Source organism: Hippoglossus stenolepis, chromosome 16, assembly GCF_022539355.2.
Source record: "Hippoglossus stenolepis isolate QCI-W04-F060 chromosome 16, HSTE1.2, whole genome shotgun sequence".
NCBI lineage: Eukaryota > Metazoa > Chordata > Actinopteri > Pleuronectiformes > Pleuronectidae > Hippoglossus > Hippoglossus stenolepis.
The window spans coordinates 20,636,012-20,652,432 of NC_061498.1; the positions used below are offsets into that span (position 1 = coordinate 20,636,012).

The 16,421-nt window shown below is 43.2% G+C and overlaps 2 protein-coding genes and 1 pseudogene across 2 annotated transcripts; 1 reads left to right on the top strand and 2 right to left on the bottom strand.

The window, feature by feature from the left end:
• Positions 1–445: 445 nt before the first annotated feature.
• Positions 446–3,445, top strand: rpl23 (ribosomal protein L23). Its single transcript, XM_035181063.2, has 5 exons — positions 446–520; positions 1,310–1,393; positions 2,383–2,511; positions 2,653–2,766; positions 3,314–3,445. The coding sequence occupies exons 1-5, from the start codon at positions 508–510 to the stop codon at positions 3,394–3,396; spliced, it is 423 nt and encodes a 140-aa protein (XP_035036954.1). The 5' UTR covers positions 446–507; the 3' UTR covers positions 3,397–3,445.
• Positions 3,446–6,416: 2,971 nt separating this feature from the next.
• Positions 6,417–12,331, bottom strand: si:dkey-283b1.7 (von Willebrand factor C domain-containing protein 2-like). Its single transcript, XM_047343718.1, has 3 exons — positions 11,813–12,331; positions 10,556–10,685; positions 6,417–8,203 (listed from the first exon to the last, which is right to left on the bottom strand). The coding sequence occupies exons 1-3, from the start codon at positions 12,233–12,235 to the stop codon at positions 7,962–7,964; spliced, it is 795 nt and encodes a 264-aa protein (XP_047199674.1). The 5' UTR covers positions 12,236–12,331; the 3' UTR covers positions 6,417–7,961.
• Positions 12,332–14,966: 2,635 nt separating this feature from the next.
• On the bottom strand, positions 14,967–15,915 carry LOC118123381 (annotated as a pseudogene).
• Between the last annotated feature and the right edge of the window lie 506 nt (positions 15,916–16,421).

Genomic DNA, 16,421 nt, shown 5'->3' on the forward strand with positions numbered 1-16,421 from the left:
CCTGTTCTGCTGGAGAGGGAGGACAGAATCAAAGTCTCCATTCCTTCATTTTTATTTGATCTTTTTTTCATTCAGGTGAAGATGGGACAGCCATACTTTATTGGAAATTCTATTAAATATACATGTACATGTTACTTCATTTGACGAAAACGTAACTAACGAACTCATACCAAATCATTTTCCAGTGCTTTTAAAGGTTCTCTCCCCACACTCTCACATATGCCATCAGCCCTTAATGCAACACGTCAACATGAAAACATTAAAATAGGACATTGTTTGAAAATGACTTTATGTCTTTGTGTTGTTTGGATTTATTAACACAGGAAAAGGGAAAAATATGAAACGGTGACCATTAAGAGTCATAATATTTTCCTTTAAAATGTCTGCTGTGCTATGATTTCCCCGACAGCCCCTGAACGCCACACGTCTCCATGACCCGGATGTAGATTGGTTCAGCATTATATCCCACAATCCCTTTCTTCACCTCCCTCTTTCTCCTCTGCAGCCATGTCTAAAAGAGGTAATGTAGCCATCCTCACATGATCCACGGCCATCGGGCGGTTTGACGCCACGCTAGGTCTAAAGATGTAGTTTGTGTGTGAGGGAGCGATGCGGACTTTATATGCGTGCGATTAGTTCTCAGTTTATTGTTACAGTTTAGGTGATATTTGCGGTGTTTCCTCCGGCTAGCTGGGGGAAGCCATGTTTCGCTGTCAGCGCCATGTAGGCATGGAACCAAAGCCAGAGGCCGGAGTCTGGAATTGAACGATTCTTTTAAGATTCACGCGGATTATCTGTGTTCTTTCTAGTTCATTAGTTCGAGAACGTTCAGATACACGGGTGGTTGCGGGTGGGTAGTGTCACAGAAGACGTGTTAGCCGGGCTTGTCGCGGAAGCTAATAGGTAGCTGAAGCTAATTTGTAGCCTCACTGGTTGGGTTCGTGGTTGTGGCACGTTTTCTAAACTTTAGGCTACTGCACTTTCTCTCCAGGGAGCTTCCCGTAAGTCTCGTGGTTATTTGGAAAACCTTGCGTGTCAATTAGAAGTTTTATCTCAGGACTATACCAGTGTGTTTTCATCGAGTTTTACTTATAAGCTAAAAGTCTCAATTGTTCGCAGGCCGACTGTTTGAACCATGTAACTAGGATTCAAAGTGTTCAGCTCTTAGCTCATGGAAACTAACGATTCTGTGTCAGGATGTTAAAACAGCATGAACAGGTAAATCCAGATGTGGCGCTAAGTGATTTGTGTGATCTGTTGTCCTGGAGCTTCTATAGGCCGAGCTGATGTGTGTGTTCTCTTCCCTCAGGACGTGGTGGTTCATCTGGAGCCAAGTTCCGCATCTCGCTGGGTCTCCCAGTGGGAGCAGTCATCAACTGCGCGGACAACACAGGTATGTCTCCGCTCACATGCTTACATCTCAGGGCTCAGTTTTGTAAATCCAACGCTCAACTTGTCTGAACAGATAGCTGAGGAAGTCCGTGTTTTATTTTATTATTGAAAGACATGCACACAACACTCCTAAAAGGTTGTGCTTGTGAAAGCGAGCAGCAGATGTGCATTCAAGGAATGAAGGGTAGCTTCCTGGGTGTCGTGCTGCTAGCTCTCAAGCTAGCAGGTCACACGTGAGAGTGGAGTCTGATCCTCGAGGTTCCTGCCTGCAGGTCTGGTTTAGAAATGTTGAAATGAATATTTTTTACTTTGGACTCAACAAATGTACCAAACCAAGTTCTATATGTTCTAAGATGTTTTTAAAATAAGGTACATGACCAATCGTGTGCTAATATAACAACTTATACCTTTCCTATATATCACCTTAAGCCCCAACTCATACTCTTGCATAACTTTCTATAATCTTAGCTCCTAAAACATGAGGGTTTTCAGAACTTTTCAGCATTTCCCCTCGCTCAGGTCGTCAGCCATTGTCTGAAATCCGATGTGCAGTTATTTAAACTCTTAAGATCACGGGAGAAAAACAATTCCTTAGTGAATTTTAGTCTTTAACATTAATTTCCGTGGGTAATATGTTAGATCATGAAACGTGTGTCTCATCCAGCTCTAAGGCACGAAGCGATCCATCATATTGTAATGATGGTTTTGATTTATGTTGCTACACTGGTTTGTATCTTATACTTTTCTCACTTCTGTCCCCCCTTCAAAAAGCACTTGCTTTGTCTGCTCTGTGGCTGTGTGAGTTGTCAAGAAGGGAATATTAAACTCATCACTGTGGGTGAGATGGCAGCGAAACAGTGGCTGACCAATCTCAATCAGTGATGAGACAAGCAGGACAACTTTTGTAACCTCTTTCTTTGAAATTAACCATCAGGATCTTTTTCCTGTCTCCCACACAGTTTTTATTCTCATGGTTATCTCCCTCTCCAGGTGCCAAAAACCTGTACATCATCTCCGTGAAGGGCATCAAGGGGCGTCTGAACCGTCTGCCTGCAGCTGGAGTGGGTGACATGGTTATGGCCACAGTGAAGAAAGGCAAGCCAGAGCTCCGAAAGAAGGGTGAGTGTCTGCAGGTTTCAGTTTGTTTGTGAAAGTCTGGGTTGCACCAACCACATCTCCAATTCCCATCCAATTTAAAATGCTTGTCTTCTGTGGTTGTGAATGAGCTTGTATTAATCCATTAATCCCACCTCTCCGCAGTGCATCCTGCGGTGGTGATACGGCAGCGGAAGTCGTATCGACGAAAAGATGGCGTGTTCCTCTACTTTGAAGACAATGCGGGCGTCATAGTAAACAACAAAGGGGAAATGAAAGGTGAGTTGTTTGGATGCTTCACTAGGTTTGTGTAGTTGTATAAACACTGGAGCCATACACAGGGGCATTATAGATTTAATGTATTAGCATCGAGCAGAGAATTGAGATCAGCATTTAAATTTTTATACTGATTCTCCCTGCCTCTGTGGCAAAGATGTTGAGAAAATCTGCAATGCCAGCTGTTTTTGCTGTTCTGATCAATTCCATATTTGCCTCAGTGTTCACTTGATCCATAGGACATTTGCATCACTGTTGGAGTAGTTTAGTAGCAAAATGTTTCCCCTTCAAAAAGCACTTGCTTTGTCTGCTCTGTGGCTGTGTGAGTTGTCAAGAAGGGAATATCGAACTCATCACTGTGGGTGAGATGGCAGCGAAACAGTGGCTGACCAATCTCAATCAGTGATGAGACAACTTTAACCTTGTCATGCAACCAAGGTCCAGGAGATATATTCACGCTCCAATTTGTATCTGTTTGTCATGAATTGTTCATATTGATGAATTCTGAGTTTAAGGCCTAAATAACGATGCCTTCCTTGTGTATCTGCAGGTTCAGCCATCACAGGCCCAGTGGCCAAAGAGTGCGCTGACCTGTGGCCCAGGATTGCCTCCAATGCTGGCAGCATTGCCTGAGTGGAGCTTGCACTTCTGTTCATTTTCAATAAAAACTGTTGATAAACAAGCCATGAATCTGTAATCCCAGTTATAATAATTGCTTTTGTGTACTGAGTCATGTTAAAGGTTAATTTTGTTGAATTTAGTGAGTGAGGTTGCATGTTGCAGCTGAATACCCCTCACCCTTCCAAACATGAAAGAACTTGTGGTAGCCTTCACATGTCATTAAATACAGTTTGTCCAGTTTGAGTTACTGTAAATGAAAAAGCGCGCTCTTCTGTAGAGGGGGTCCTGCTCCCGAAAATATAAATGTTTCCATTGTAGGGTAAAGAACTTGTGTTTAGACGATTACACACTTGAAAACATCGCTAGGATTATTTTATATTCAATTTCTGCCAATAGATCCCTCTCTCCTAAATCTTACACACTGGACCTTTTTAACATGCTGTGTTTTTAAGGAAGCCTTTTCAAAAGACAGTCACATATTGACGAGCACAAAATATCTTCAACAGCACTGTTGCATCTTGTTAATGCACTTGCTCTATCCTACCATCGGAGGGCATCCAGAAACTTGCAGTGAAGTACTGAGGAGTGGACACCTAATGAACTTATTACAGATGAACAATATATATGTATATAGCTTCCAGACAAACCAGAGTGCAATGAAATTGCCTGCAGAGCATGTGAGGAGCTGAGAAGACATTTACTCTTGATCACAGGACACAAGGACTGGAGCAAGACATGCAGAGGTGATTCAAGAGTTGAGAAAATGAAGCACAAGCTGTGTTAATGAACACTTTAATATGAGTTTTCAGAAGAATAACATTGTTAAGAGGCCAAATCAACAGGACTTACACATTACATACTGCACAGTGTGGGTGGTGAATACTGGACAAGCATGCATTTTGCCTATAATGTTTTCCTGGCTACAAGGTTATTGTAAGCTGTGTGTGTGTGTCAGCTTGGACATCACTATGCTTACAGATGGAAAGCAGCAGGGTCATGGCAGAGGGGCACCAGGCCGCCACCTGCACCCAACACTCATTTCCCCTCCGTCACCCTAAAGACATTTATCTCATTCCCAACCTCCCCCTCCGTGACACTCACATAGTGGGACTGTAACTCACAAGAGAGCATCTCTCCAGAGACATGCCCATGTGAACAAAGGTAGAAACTAAGACAGCTCAGTGAATGGCTTCACCGCTGTCTTTTATACACATCTTCACTTTACTCCTCTTCGTGCATCTTACACCTTCGTCGTAATTAACTGCAGGAGGTTAAATTATCGTTAGTTTGTTCGTTAGTCAGCAGGATTACAAAGAAAGCTACTCAGCCGATTTCCATGTCATGTTCAGAGGTGGAGCATGATCCAAGGGACAACCATTACATTTCTGTGAAGATCTGGATCAGGAGGCATATTCTGATCTTTTGGCACGTGTAGGGTCTGATATTTAATGTGGTTTCAATACACGCTGCAAAGTGCCACTCAGTTAATGAGTAAATGTGAACATTATCAGAGGCTGAGGTGACATCTTGTTTTTCCTGACCAACAGATTTATTTAAAATACAAAAGGACAAAGGGAGATTTTGTCATTTTTACTTCATAATTGACAAACATTTAGTAATGATTTTCTTTAAATTAATTTCCTGTTGACCAATTTGTACCACTTCAAATCTAACCTTCTCTATGACAGTGACACTTACATTTTATTGTTTATTGACATACATTTAAAAAAAATACAACATGAAAACAGCAAGTTTGACATTTATTTGAAAATAATAAAATATAAGAACTAGCAGGTGTCCCAAAGCAAAATATGCTATGAGTCTATGTGCTTTTCTAAAAGTGACCTTTGTTTTTCAGTGTGTGTGTGTTTGATTTATCCACCCTCAACACCCACCTCCCTGTAGATTCATCCACAGTTTTATTAAAGCATTTCTGAAAGCTAATGTGAACCAGATCCAGCTGCACTGCGTCGTGGCTCCTCTGGAAGAAGTCCAGAGCTTCTCTCACACCTCCACTCTACTGCCACAATCCGTACATACACAGTTGGTCTTTGCTGGAGCAGCTCACATCACCGTGTCAATCTCTCGTGAATGCAAGTAAATGCACGTAAATGCCTACGTTGCTGGAAGTTGACTTAGAATAAAACTTTTAAGGATATGTTTTTCATGTGTAATTGATTGATGAAGTCAGTGTGTCATGTCCTTTGGTTCACTAACTTCTCTAATCAACACCAACACCTTTGTTATTTCAACACCACTGAATGAGTACTTTGTGAACACAGACAAAAGACTACTCCAATGAAAACAATTGCAGGGCAGGAACTGTCATAGTAACTTGGATTGATCTATATACACTCACCGGCCACTTTATTAGGTACACCTTGCTAGTACCGGGTTGGACCCCCTTTTGCCTTCAGAACTGCTTTAATTCTTCGTAGCATAGATTCAACAGGGCGTGGCGTTTAAACGATGCTCAATTGGTACTAAGGGGCCCAAAGTGTGCCAAGAAAATATCCCCCACACCATTCCACCACCACCACCAGCCTGAACCGTTGATACAAGGCAGGATGGATCCATGCTTTCATGTTGTTTATGCCAAATTCTGACTCCACCATCTGAATGTCGCAGCTGAAATCGAGATTCATCAGACCAGGCAACGTTTTTCAAATCTTCTATTGTCCAATTTTGGTGAGCCTGTGCGAATTGTAGCCTCAGTTTCCTGTTCTCAGCTGACAGGAGTGGCACCCGGTGGGGTCTTCTGCTGCTGTAGCCCATCTGCTTCAAGGTTCGACATGTTGTGCGTTCAGAGATTCTATTCTGCATACCTTGGTTGTAACGAGTGGTTATTTGAGTTACTGTTGCCTTTCTATCATCTCGAACCACTCTGCCCATTCTCCTCTGACCTCTGACATCAACAAGGCATTTTCGTCCACACAACTGCCGCTCACTGGATATTTTCTCTTTTTCGGACCATTCTCTGTAAACCCTAGAGATGGTTGTGCGTGAAAATCCCAGTAGATCAGCAGTACTGAGAAATACTCAGACCAGCCCGTCTGGCACCAACAACCATGCCATGTTCAAAGTCACTTAAATCCCCTTTCATCCCCATTCTGATGCTCGGTTTGAACTTCAGCAAGTCGTCTTCACCACGTCTAGATGCCTAAATGCATTGAGTTGCTGCCATGTGATTGGCTGATTAGCTATCTGTGTTCACAAGCAATTGAACAGGTGTGCCTAATGAAGTGGCCGGTGACTGAATATATCATATAGAAATGAAGCAAATGCATGTGGTCAGGATAGGGACCCTTCGATCTTTCTCCATCACACCCTGTGATCCTGGTTGACCAACGTCATGTGTGTTTGGTCTCTACTGGACTCAATCATTACAAATTATACATTTTTCAACAGCTCTAAGTCTCCTGATGTGTGCAAAGGATTTGAGGATCCTCATATCACTGCCAACAGCTGTTGACCGCTCAGACTTGTGGCTATGACTGTGGGGTGATTCCTCTTACTTAGTTTTCTAGCATGTTTGTGTCTCTGTTACTTAAGTTCAGTGGTTTAGTTTATTTCAGCTAAATTCTCAGTTTACAGATTTTCCCATTTCTGTTGACAGACGACACAATAAGTCAAAAGAAATCATCGCCTCATTGCCTCATCATCACAACATCACGACATTACTTAGGTATACAATATGCCTGCCCACATATACTACTATTACCTCTATCATTACAATCACTGCTCCCCTCATCTCTGTCAGACATTATCTTTTGTATAAATACTTGAAACATTGATACATTAATGTTGTAAATATTGTTATAATGTTGATGTGCTCTGCTATATGTGATATCTATTGCACTTCTGCCCGTCTTGGGAGAGGGATCAATCAATTAATACAATTTTATTTGTATAGCCCATATTCACAAATCAAAATTGGTCTCATAGGGCTTTAACAAGGTGTGACATCCTCTGCCCTTAACCCTCGATAAGTGTAAGGAAAAAAAAAAATACGTAGAAACCTCAGAGAGAGCCACATGTGAGGGATCCCTCTCCCAGGACGGACAGATCCCTCACTTGTGACTCTCTCTCTAAATTATTGACTTAATGTCACAACACCTCCAATCCTCTTCTCCGCTTTGGGGTTAGAAAATAACCTGGAAGGCCCAAAATGGAGAGTTTTAGAGTGGACGTAGGCTAGGACCCCATGTTATGGCCATTCAGGTAAAAAAAGATGTTGGGTAGTAAATAATTCAACTGAGAGACGTAGCACCACAATCCTCTATCCATCTATCGAACTGAGCTGCAAGCATCCTAAACTGTAACTGTATCAGAATTGTGGCTTCTGTAGAACAGACATCCCACCTCTGACACATGTGGAACCATGACTGAGCCGAAGCACAACCACAAAGCAATGCAGCTGTATCCTGTGGACACTTGAGATAATCCAAACGTTTGTGTTGTCAACTTAAATGTGCAGGTGGATTATTGCTATACTGAGTTGATCACTCCTGATACTAACAGATAAGAGTTTATTTGTACCTGCAGAGCGGCTCTCTGAACACATCCCACAGTCCACTTCATGGTATCGCATCCAGTCTGGCAATAAACGTTCTCCTGCCTTTCCCATAGGTGTCCTCGTCCCTGGATGGCTTAGTGCGGACATCAGGTGTTGGCCTGGGTTGGGGCTGCTGCTCGCAGGTGGCGTAGGGGTGGGTGTGCCACGTGCCGTCCCGGTAGGTACAGTAGCAAACTGTTTGCTCGTCTATGTTGACACGCTCCCCTGCTGGGATCACCCTGCTCCCAGCAAAGCAGTTGGGACCTAGAGATTCAGAAAACATGGTACAGTCGGTCTCGTGGCGAAGTCGGTTCCCTCCTTGGAAACAGTTTCCCTCTTGTTGGAATAGAGCTTCCCCCGGCCCTCGCCTCCACGGCTGGGGTTATACATTATGTGAGGTTATGGCAAAAAGAGGTAATAAGGTTGGGTTTGGCTAATGTAAAGATAAACACTATTCAAGGAAGGAGCAGACTTCACCAAAACATACCACCCTCAGACACTGTCTTTTCTCCTGAATGTTTTAGATATTTATTGATGTTACACGTGACATCAATAGCACTTCTGTCCGTCCTGAGAGAGGGATCCCTCACTTGTGACTTTCTGGGCCTTCTGTGCTTTTTCCCATGTTAAATCAGATCTTGGTTCCCATGTTTTTCCTCACCTTTGTTGAGGATTTAAGAGCAGAGGGCGCCACACCTTCTTAAGCCCTATGAGGCAAACAATGATATGTGAATATGGGCTGTACTAATAAAATTTGATTTGATCACTACAGTGATGCACAGTGGTGGCAGCAGGGGGCTTCTCAGTGACAGGGACAGGTTCATTGGTCAGAATTGAGAGAAGAAGACAGGGAGATGGTAGTTCAGACTGTTTACATCCATGTACTGAATTACTTACTGAATACTTCAGTGACACATTTCAGTTTTGGTTTTTAATAAATTTGCATAAATTTCAGAGATATTTCACATTGTCAGTAAAGATTATATTAATGGTCAAAAACGTTACTTTATCTATTGAAGCTTAATGTTCTATAACACAATAAAGTTATAAAAACCAAAAGTATTTTCAGGAATGTTACCAAGCAAGCAGAAATGTAAACAGCCTGTCTTTGATATCCCTCTCTCTCAGATGGGGGTTCCTTTATTTGGCAGCTCCCCCCTGAAACAATTACCAATGCCACGACGGGAGGACAGGAAGTACAGTTCATCTGATGCCAGACCCAACTGGGTTCAATAAAACACAGCTGACTTGAGGGAAATTGGTAGGAGTGGGGGTAACAAGTGACGCATCAAACCAAGCCATCTGTCTCGTTATTATTATCCCTGCTGTTCCTGTCCTACACACACACACACACACACACACACACACACACACACACACACACACACACACACACACACACACACACACACACACACACACACACACACACACATAAATCCCTCCAATGTTAGAAATGCACTTCAGTGCCTGTTGCATTGACATCATGCATGACATAACAGCATGGTTCTATAAGCTGCTGGCTCTGTGAGGTGACTTAACTAGAGCAGCTTCAGGGAGCTGCACGGTGAGCACACGCTGTCACAATAACAACTTCTGATGTCACACGCTCGAGGGACCAGCTTCAGTGTGTGTGTGTGTGTGTGTGTGTGTGTGTGTGTGTGTGTGTGTGTGTGTGTGTGTGTGTGTGTGTGTGTGAGTGTGAGTGCCATAAAACGTTTATTAATATTGGTGTTAAAATCAGCATTTTATTTGATTTATAGTCTGACATTACATTACATTACATTTACATGTCATTTAGCTGACGCTTTTATCTAAAGCGACTTCCAACTAGTGCATTCAACATCTATGAGGGGCCATTCTGGGTTCAGCATCTTGCCCAAGGACACTTTGCCATGGGCTGGGATTCGACTGCCGACCTACTGGTTGGAGGACGACTGCCCTACCCCTCAGCTGTGGCTGTCAAAAGATTGCCTGCTATTGAAAATAGTTTGATCCTCATGCACATGTACTCCCCTCTGTACTACAGGCTAACACATGTGCTGTCACATCCCATCTTTACACACACAAACACACAAACACGCACACGCGCACGCACGCACGCACGCACGCACGCGCACACACACACACACAGTTGTGTCTCCATGCCTTCAGAGGACATTATAGTACATTGGCCTCCATTGATTTCCCATAGACTTACTCTAACCTTAACTATAGTTACAACTTGCCAAACCCTAACTCTTACTCTAACCTAAACCTAACCTAAACCTAACCTTAAAAATGTCTTCACCTAAGAATTTAATGGGAACTTTTTGTCCCCATAAGAAGACAAGTTCCATAAAGTGAGTGTGTAAACAGATTTAGGTCCCCACAACATGAGTGATATACCTGGACCCCTCCACACACACACATACACCTGGACCCCTCCACACACACACATACACACACACATTCATCACAATATACCGCAACTCTTTAAGTGGCTCTGTACAAATAGAATAAATGAATCACTTTTTGATCTCTCATAAATGAAAGATCAAAAAGTGACCCAAGATATTCACTGTTCACTGGGGACCATGAATGTGCCTTAGATCAAAGTGACGGAGTGAGACTTACCAGCCTTACAGATGGGGCAGCAGTGGTTGGGTTCGTAGGTGGGGTTGACGCAGTGGGGGGCGGGACAGTCTGAAATGCTGCAGTACACCTCTCTGTTGGCCTCGCAGCGGCATCGCTCACACCTCGACAACTGCAACACACAACCCATTTGAACTTCATTGACTTCAAGCTTCCACGTGAGGTTATTCGAACTGTCAATATTGTCTCATCAATAATGACAATGTGAGTGACTACAGTAGAATGAGACTGTAGGGGGAGGAGATAGGATCGGCCCCACTGAACACACGACTCATCTGTATGTAGTGTTACTGGACTGGTTGGATGAACGGTCTTAATACACCATCATTACATAAAACACAGCTTTTTCAGTGCTAACAAAATTCCAGGATTCATGAGTTCTTTCTCAGTCCATGTCCCATCCTTCCACCAAGTGTCCAGGGAATCCCTTCAGTAGTTTTTGCAGAATCCTGCTGAAAACACACAAAAAAAGAAGCTACAAAAGCAAAACACAACACTGACAAGCAGTCGGACACTGTCAATGTGAGATCTGTAAAATTTGCAAAACTATGAAACCAAAACAGTGAGCTGAAAGAGGCCAAAATACTCTGCTGAAGGGAACTGCAGTGTTGTGGATGGCATTATCTACTACACACATAGACTGTATATACAGATTACACACAATATTATGCACCTTTAAGCTTTTTATTGATTTGCAATAGGCTATATAAAGAATTCCTGGTATTTTAATGTTAGGACAATGAAAACTGATATTTTCATGTTAAAGTTTTTGTTGTAAGACAAAAGATGAAAACTTGAGAGGAGAGGAATAATAAGAGGAAGGATACACACTTCATCCTGTGCCCTATCTGGTGGAGGTCCTCTGTCAAAATGAAGTTTTAGGATCTGTGTTTTGACAGTTCATATTATCCTGTGCATATCTCTTCCTAAGGAAAGAAACAGAATACCACATACAAACTGACAAACATCAGAGGACACAGTACACACTGTTACAGACTATGTGCGATATTCTCAAAAATGGAGATAATCTTGACCAGACACCTGGAACTTTGCATGTGCGTAATACTATGTCATGCAGCCAAAAAAGAAAAGAAAGGAAACACCGTTAAGCTCTAGCGCGTTAGAGAAATAAAATCAACTGGATAGTGCGTAAATCTAAGTGGACGCACGATGAGTGTCCAGGAGCTCAGTGAACTTGGGAATGGGACAGAACAGTGAGGCTGGTTGGATGTTTCTCACCCTGAATTCCTCGAGCAGCCGGTAAGTTTGGCCCCCGTACACACAGACCCTGGCCATAGCGTCGCACACCGGACAGCACGCTTTATATCTGATCCGCGTGCACCGGGGGTGGACGCGGGGACACTTGGGTCGGACGCACACGGGACCGTCCGAGGTGCACGTGCACGGACACGCCGCGGGGCTCGGGTAATAGACCTCTCCAATCCCGTAGACGAAACCGTGGTCGTCGATGCACCACTTCCCCCGGTAGTCCCCGAACTCGTAGTCCAAGTCGGTTTTGGAGGAGTATTCCGCCGCCACCGCGAGCTCCGCGCCGCGCCCCGGGGCGAGCGGCGGCAGCAGCTGGAGCAGGAACAGCTGGAGCAGGAACAGCTGGAGCAGCGCGATGGGGAGGCATCCGTGCGCACGGTGCCGGTGGCTCATGGTGAACAGGTTACTCGCACCGACGTCGAGATTAAATGCGTGTGGATCTGTTGCGCTCCTGCGCAGCTAGCTTCTCCACCCAGTCAGATGCGCCTGTGACGCGCATTCATACATGCGTGTCAGTCCGGGGTGTCACTCTATGGCAAGCCGTTTGAGCATTTATTCCATATCCTTGATATCAAATGTCAGTCCCCTCCACCAGTTCGGTCTTTGTCAGCACTAGTTGGACATTTGGTCGCACTAGTTCAGCATCTTACTGTACTAGTTGAACAAAAAATCTTACTAGTCACTCTTTTTCAGCAACTAGTGGCACTTTTGTTCAACTAGTTACAACAGAAACGTTACTAGTAACACTGTGCGCCGCACTAGTAGCACCAAAGTCCCTACTAGTTGGCTTTTTGCCCTCTGGACCGAACTAGTAATGCTGAAAGTGTTACTAGCTAACTAGTGAGCTGCAAAAGCTCTGACACGTTAGCTAGTCAAACATGGATTCAGCTCACTAGTAATAGTGGCCTACAATTTTCAGCACTAGTTGAACTAGTGGGAGCCAAAATGCACACTAGTAAGCAAGTGCAGGCAAAAATCCCCACTAGTTTACTAGTAAAAGCCTATTTTGACCTTACTAGTAAACTAGTAAGGCTCAAAATGTGTACTAGTTAACTAGTGGGGTCGAAATACCCAGTAGTTACTCTAGTAAGATACATTTTTACCTTACTAGCAAACTAGTGAGGCTTACTAGTTGAACTATTGAGGCTAAAAGGGTTTACTAGTGAACTAGTGAAAGCGAAAATGTCTACTAGTGGCACTAGTTGCATTACATGCTAATGAGGGGCATAAATTGAAGCTTCCTATTGGCTCTCCAGCAAGAGCTCCACCCAGCAAAAATGTAACCCTATAAAGCCTGATGAGGTTTCACTGTTGTGAACCGCCAGCTCCTTGCTTACTATCCATACAGAATAAAGCACGCAAATGTGTGTGTGCGTCAGATTTATTATTTTTTCAAACAACAATGAAAAAAGGTGAAAATGTTTGAACATTTTTCAAGTCATAATCTATATTCAATCTATGAGGTGACAGGGTTTTCAGTCCGTGAATCCAATAGTGTTCCCTCCTCTCCCTGGAAAGTTTAACATCCAAGCTACCTCCTCTTGATGGGAGTGATACCGTCTCAATCCCGTTATGAATTACTGGCATTGCAGCAGCAGCACAAACTGCATTGTGTAAACATTGGTTAGCTATCAGAAATGATCATCACTAAACTCATTACAGGTCTACAATATAGCCCCTCCTCCACCAATGTTTTGATATTTCAAGTTTTGTATAGTCCCAGGACTCTGGAGCCTCGGGAGTGGCCAGAGGTCAAACCTGCCTCTTTGAAAATCCCACATCAGTAAAGTCCATTTCAATTCTTTTCTGCTGGCATTACAGGCCTCCTTTTATTTTACTGTTGATACAAAAGGTTAGTGTATGTGGGCTGCTGCCGCATTTACTATCGCCAGTAGGTGGCAGTGCTATATGACCTGAGTAGCTTTTCTTTTCTACTTTTCAATTGAAAACTTGCCATATACAAACGAATAAGGCAATGACTAAAGTATTGACAACATACTGTGTTCACAGTTCACAGGAATTACACATCTGTTAACATCCAGAACGTTATTTCACATATCTAAGGATGTCAACCATTTACTGTATCATAACATATGAGCACACAATGTGCTTCCATTTTTTAACTATGCTCCAGAATTATGGAATTCCCTACCCACGGCCACATGAGATGCAAGATCTGTCAGCATTTTAAAATGGCAATTGAAAAGTTATTAATCAGCTTTCACGCTTCCTATACAGGCTTTCTTATCTCTTACACATTTTATTGTTCTTATGTGTTTCTACGTTTCATTTCTATCTTTTACTTATGTTATTTTTCTTAGCATACCTGTTCTTGCTATTTGCTGCCTCTTTCGTTTATTATTAATTTTATTGCTTGGTTTTATCGTGCAGTATTTGCACTTGTTTTAATAAGTCTATTTTTATTTTTTGTTGTTTCTTCACTTTATTGTAAAACACTTTGAGCTACTAATGAACCCTAATGAATCAACATTTAATCAAATATAACGTTTTAGGCATGGGTGCTAAAATAACTCTCTTATGCCATAAAAGAATCACAATTCAGAGCGAGCACTTTAAGGCTTTGAAACACAGTTTGAACACTGACCAATCAAAATCCTTGTCCCGCCTGCTTCATTTGCTTGCAGTCCACTAGTTTACTAGTGGGTATTTCGACCCCACTAGTTAACTAGTACACATTTTGAGCCTTACTAGTTTACTAGTAAGGTCAAAATAGGCTTTTACTAGTAAACTAGTGGGGATTTTTGCCTGCACTAGCTTACTAGTGTGCATTTTGGCTCCCACTAGTTCAACTAGTGCAGAAATTGTAGGCCACTAGTTTACTAAATCCATGTTTGACTAGCTAACATGTCAGAGCTTTTGCAGCTCACTAGTTAGCTAGTAACACTTTCAGCATTACTAGTTCGGTCCAGAGGGCCACTAGTGCGGCAAAAAGCCAACTAGTAGGGACTTTGGTGCTACTAGTGCGGCGCACAGTGTTACTAGTAACGTTTCTGTTGTAACTAGTTGAACAAAAGTGCCACTAGTTGCTGAAAAAGAGTGACTAGTAAGATTTTTTGTTCAACTAGTACAGTAAGATGCTGAACTAGTGCGACCAAAAGTCCAACTAGTGCTGACAAAGACCGAACTGGTGGAGGGGACTGACATTTGATATCAAGGATATGGAATAAATGCTCAAACGGCTTGCCATACAGCACATTCTGTAGTAGACCACGTCCTTCATCTTGGTCCAGATGTTGAAACTCAGGTTGCCCAGATGTTTGGCCTCGTCTATCAGAGCCCAGCTGTGGATCATCCAGCAGGGGGTGCTGCAGGACTAGTTCCACTGCAGCCTTGTAGTTAAGCAGGAACGAGACGTCTTCAGCTCTCAGCTCGTCCTCTGTGGTTCTGATTGTGTCTGAAAGAGCCGTTATGTCTCTGCTCAGAGCCTCCATCTTCTCCTTCATCATCCGACTCTTCTGCTCCTCTTCCTCCCTCACTGCAGCCACCCTAGCCTCCTCTTCCTCCTCCAGAAACTGGTGAAGCTTTTTAAACTGCTCCTTGATCTGCGTCTCTGTGAGTCCGGCCTGGACCTTAATGTGTTCTGCTGTTTGTTCAAACTCTACTTTAACACGTTCAAAACACTATAACCTCTTCTTCAAGTGCTCCAGAGTTTCCTGAAGCTGCTTCTTGTGTTGTTGTGCAGCTTCATGGATGGGTCTGATTCTGTGGTCGGTGTGTTTTTCTGAATCTCTGCAGACGACACACACTGGCTGCTGATGGTCCAGACAGAAGAGTCTGAGTTTCTCTGAGTGCAGACTGCAGAGACCATGTGAAGAGCTCTGATCTCTCTCCTGCAAGAAGGCCTCACACAGGTTCTTCAACACCAGGTTACAAGGTGGTATTGACTTTGAAGATCTTCTCTTACAAAGTGGACACTCTTTTACTTCTTTGTCTTTCCACCAGGTCTTCACACAGTCTTTACAGAAGCTGTGGCTACATGACAGAATGACAGGATCTCTGAAGACATCTTGGCAGACGGGACAGCAGAGATCTTCTTCTGATCTGGAAGCCATTGAGTCTCCAGGTGAAGCTGAAAACAGGCAGTCAGTCAGTCACAGCTCCACGAACTTCACTGAGGTTTACTTCCTCTCTGAGTCGAGTTGTTTGTTAAACTCACGGTCAGTGTGTGGAGCGTCGGCAGGTTGTAGTTAGCAAAGTTGAAGGATATGGAGTTCAGAGGTTGGCAAACTTCACACTTATGCAACATTAATGAAGACAACATTTGTGTTTAAGAAAAACATTTATTATGAAAATAATAAAAGTATAAACACACAAACTAACTAATGTCAATGTCAATGTTATTTATATAGCACATTTAAAACAACTAAGTGTACTTACTATATACATGTGAATGTGAGTATACATGTGTGAGCGTGTGTGTGAGTGAGTGACAAAGTGTGGTTTCAAAATGGCGGCTGGCCACCATGAAGACAAAAGACCCCCTGGAGTGTTGGGATCATTGGGCTGAGATCACATGTGTGTGTTTGGGGAGAGGAGTTTGTGAGGTGTTGGTGCCAGG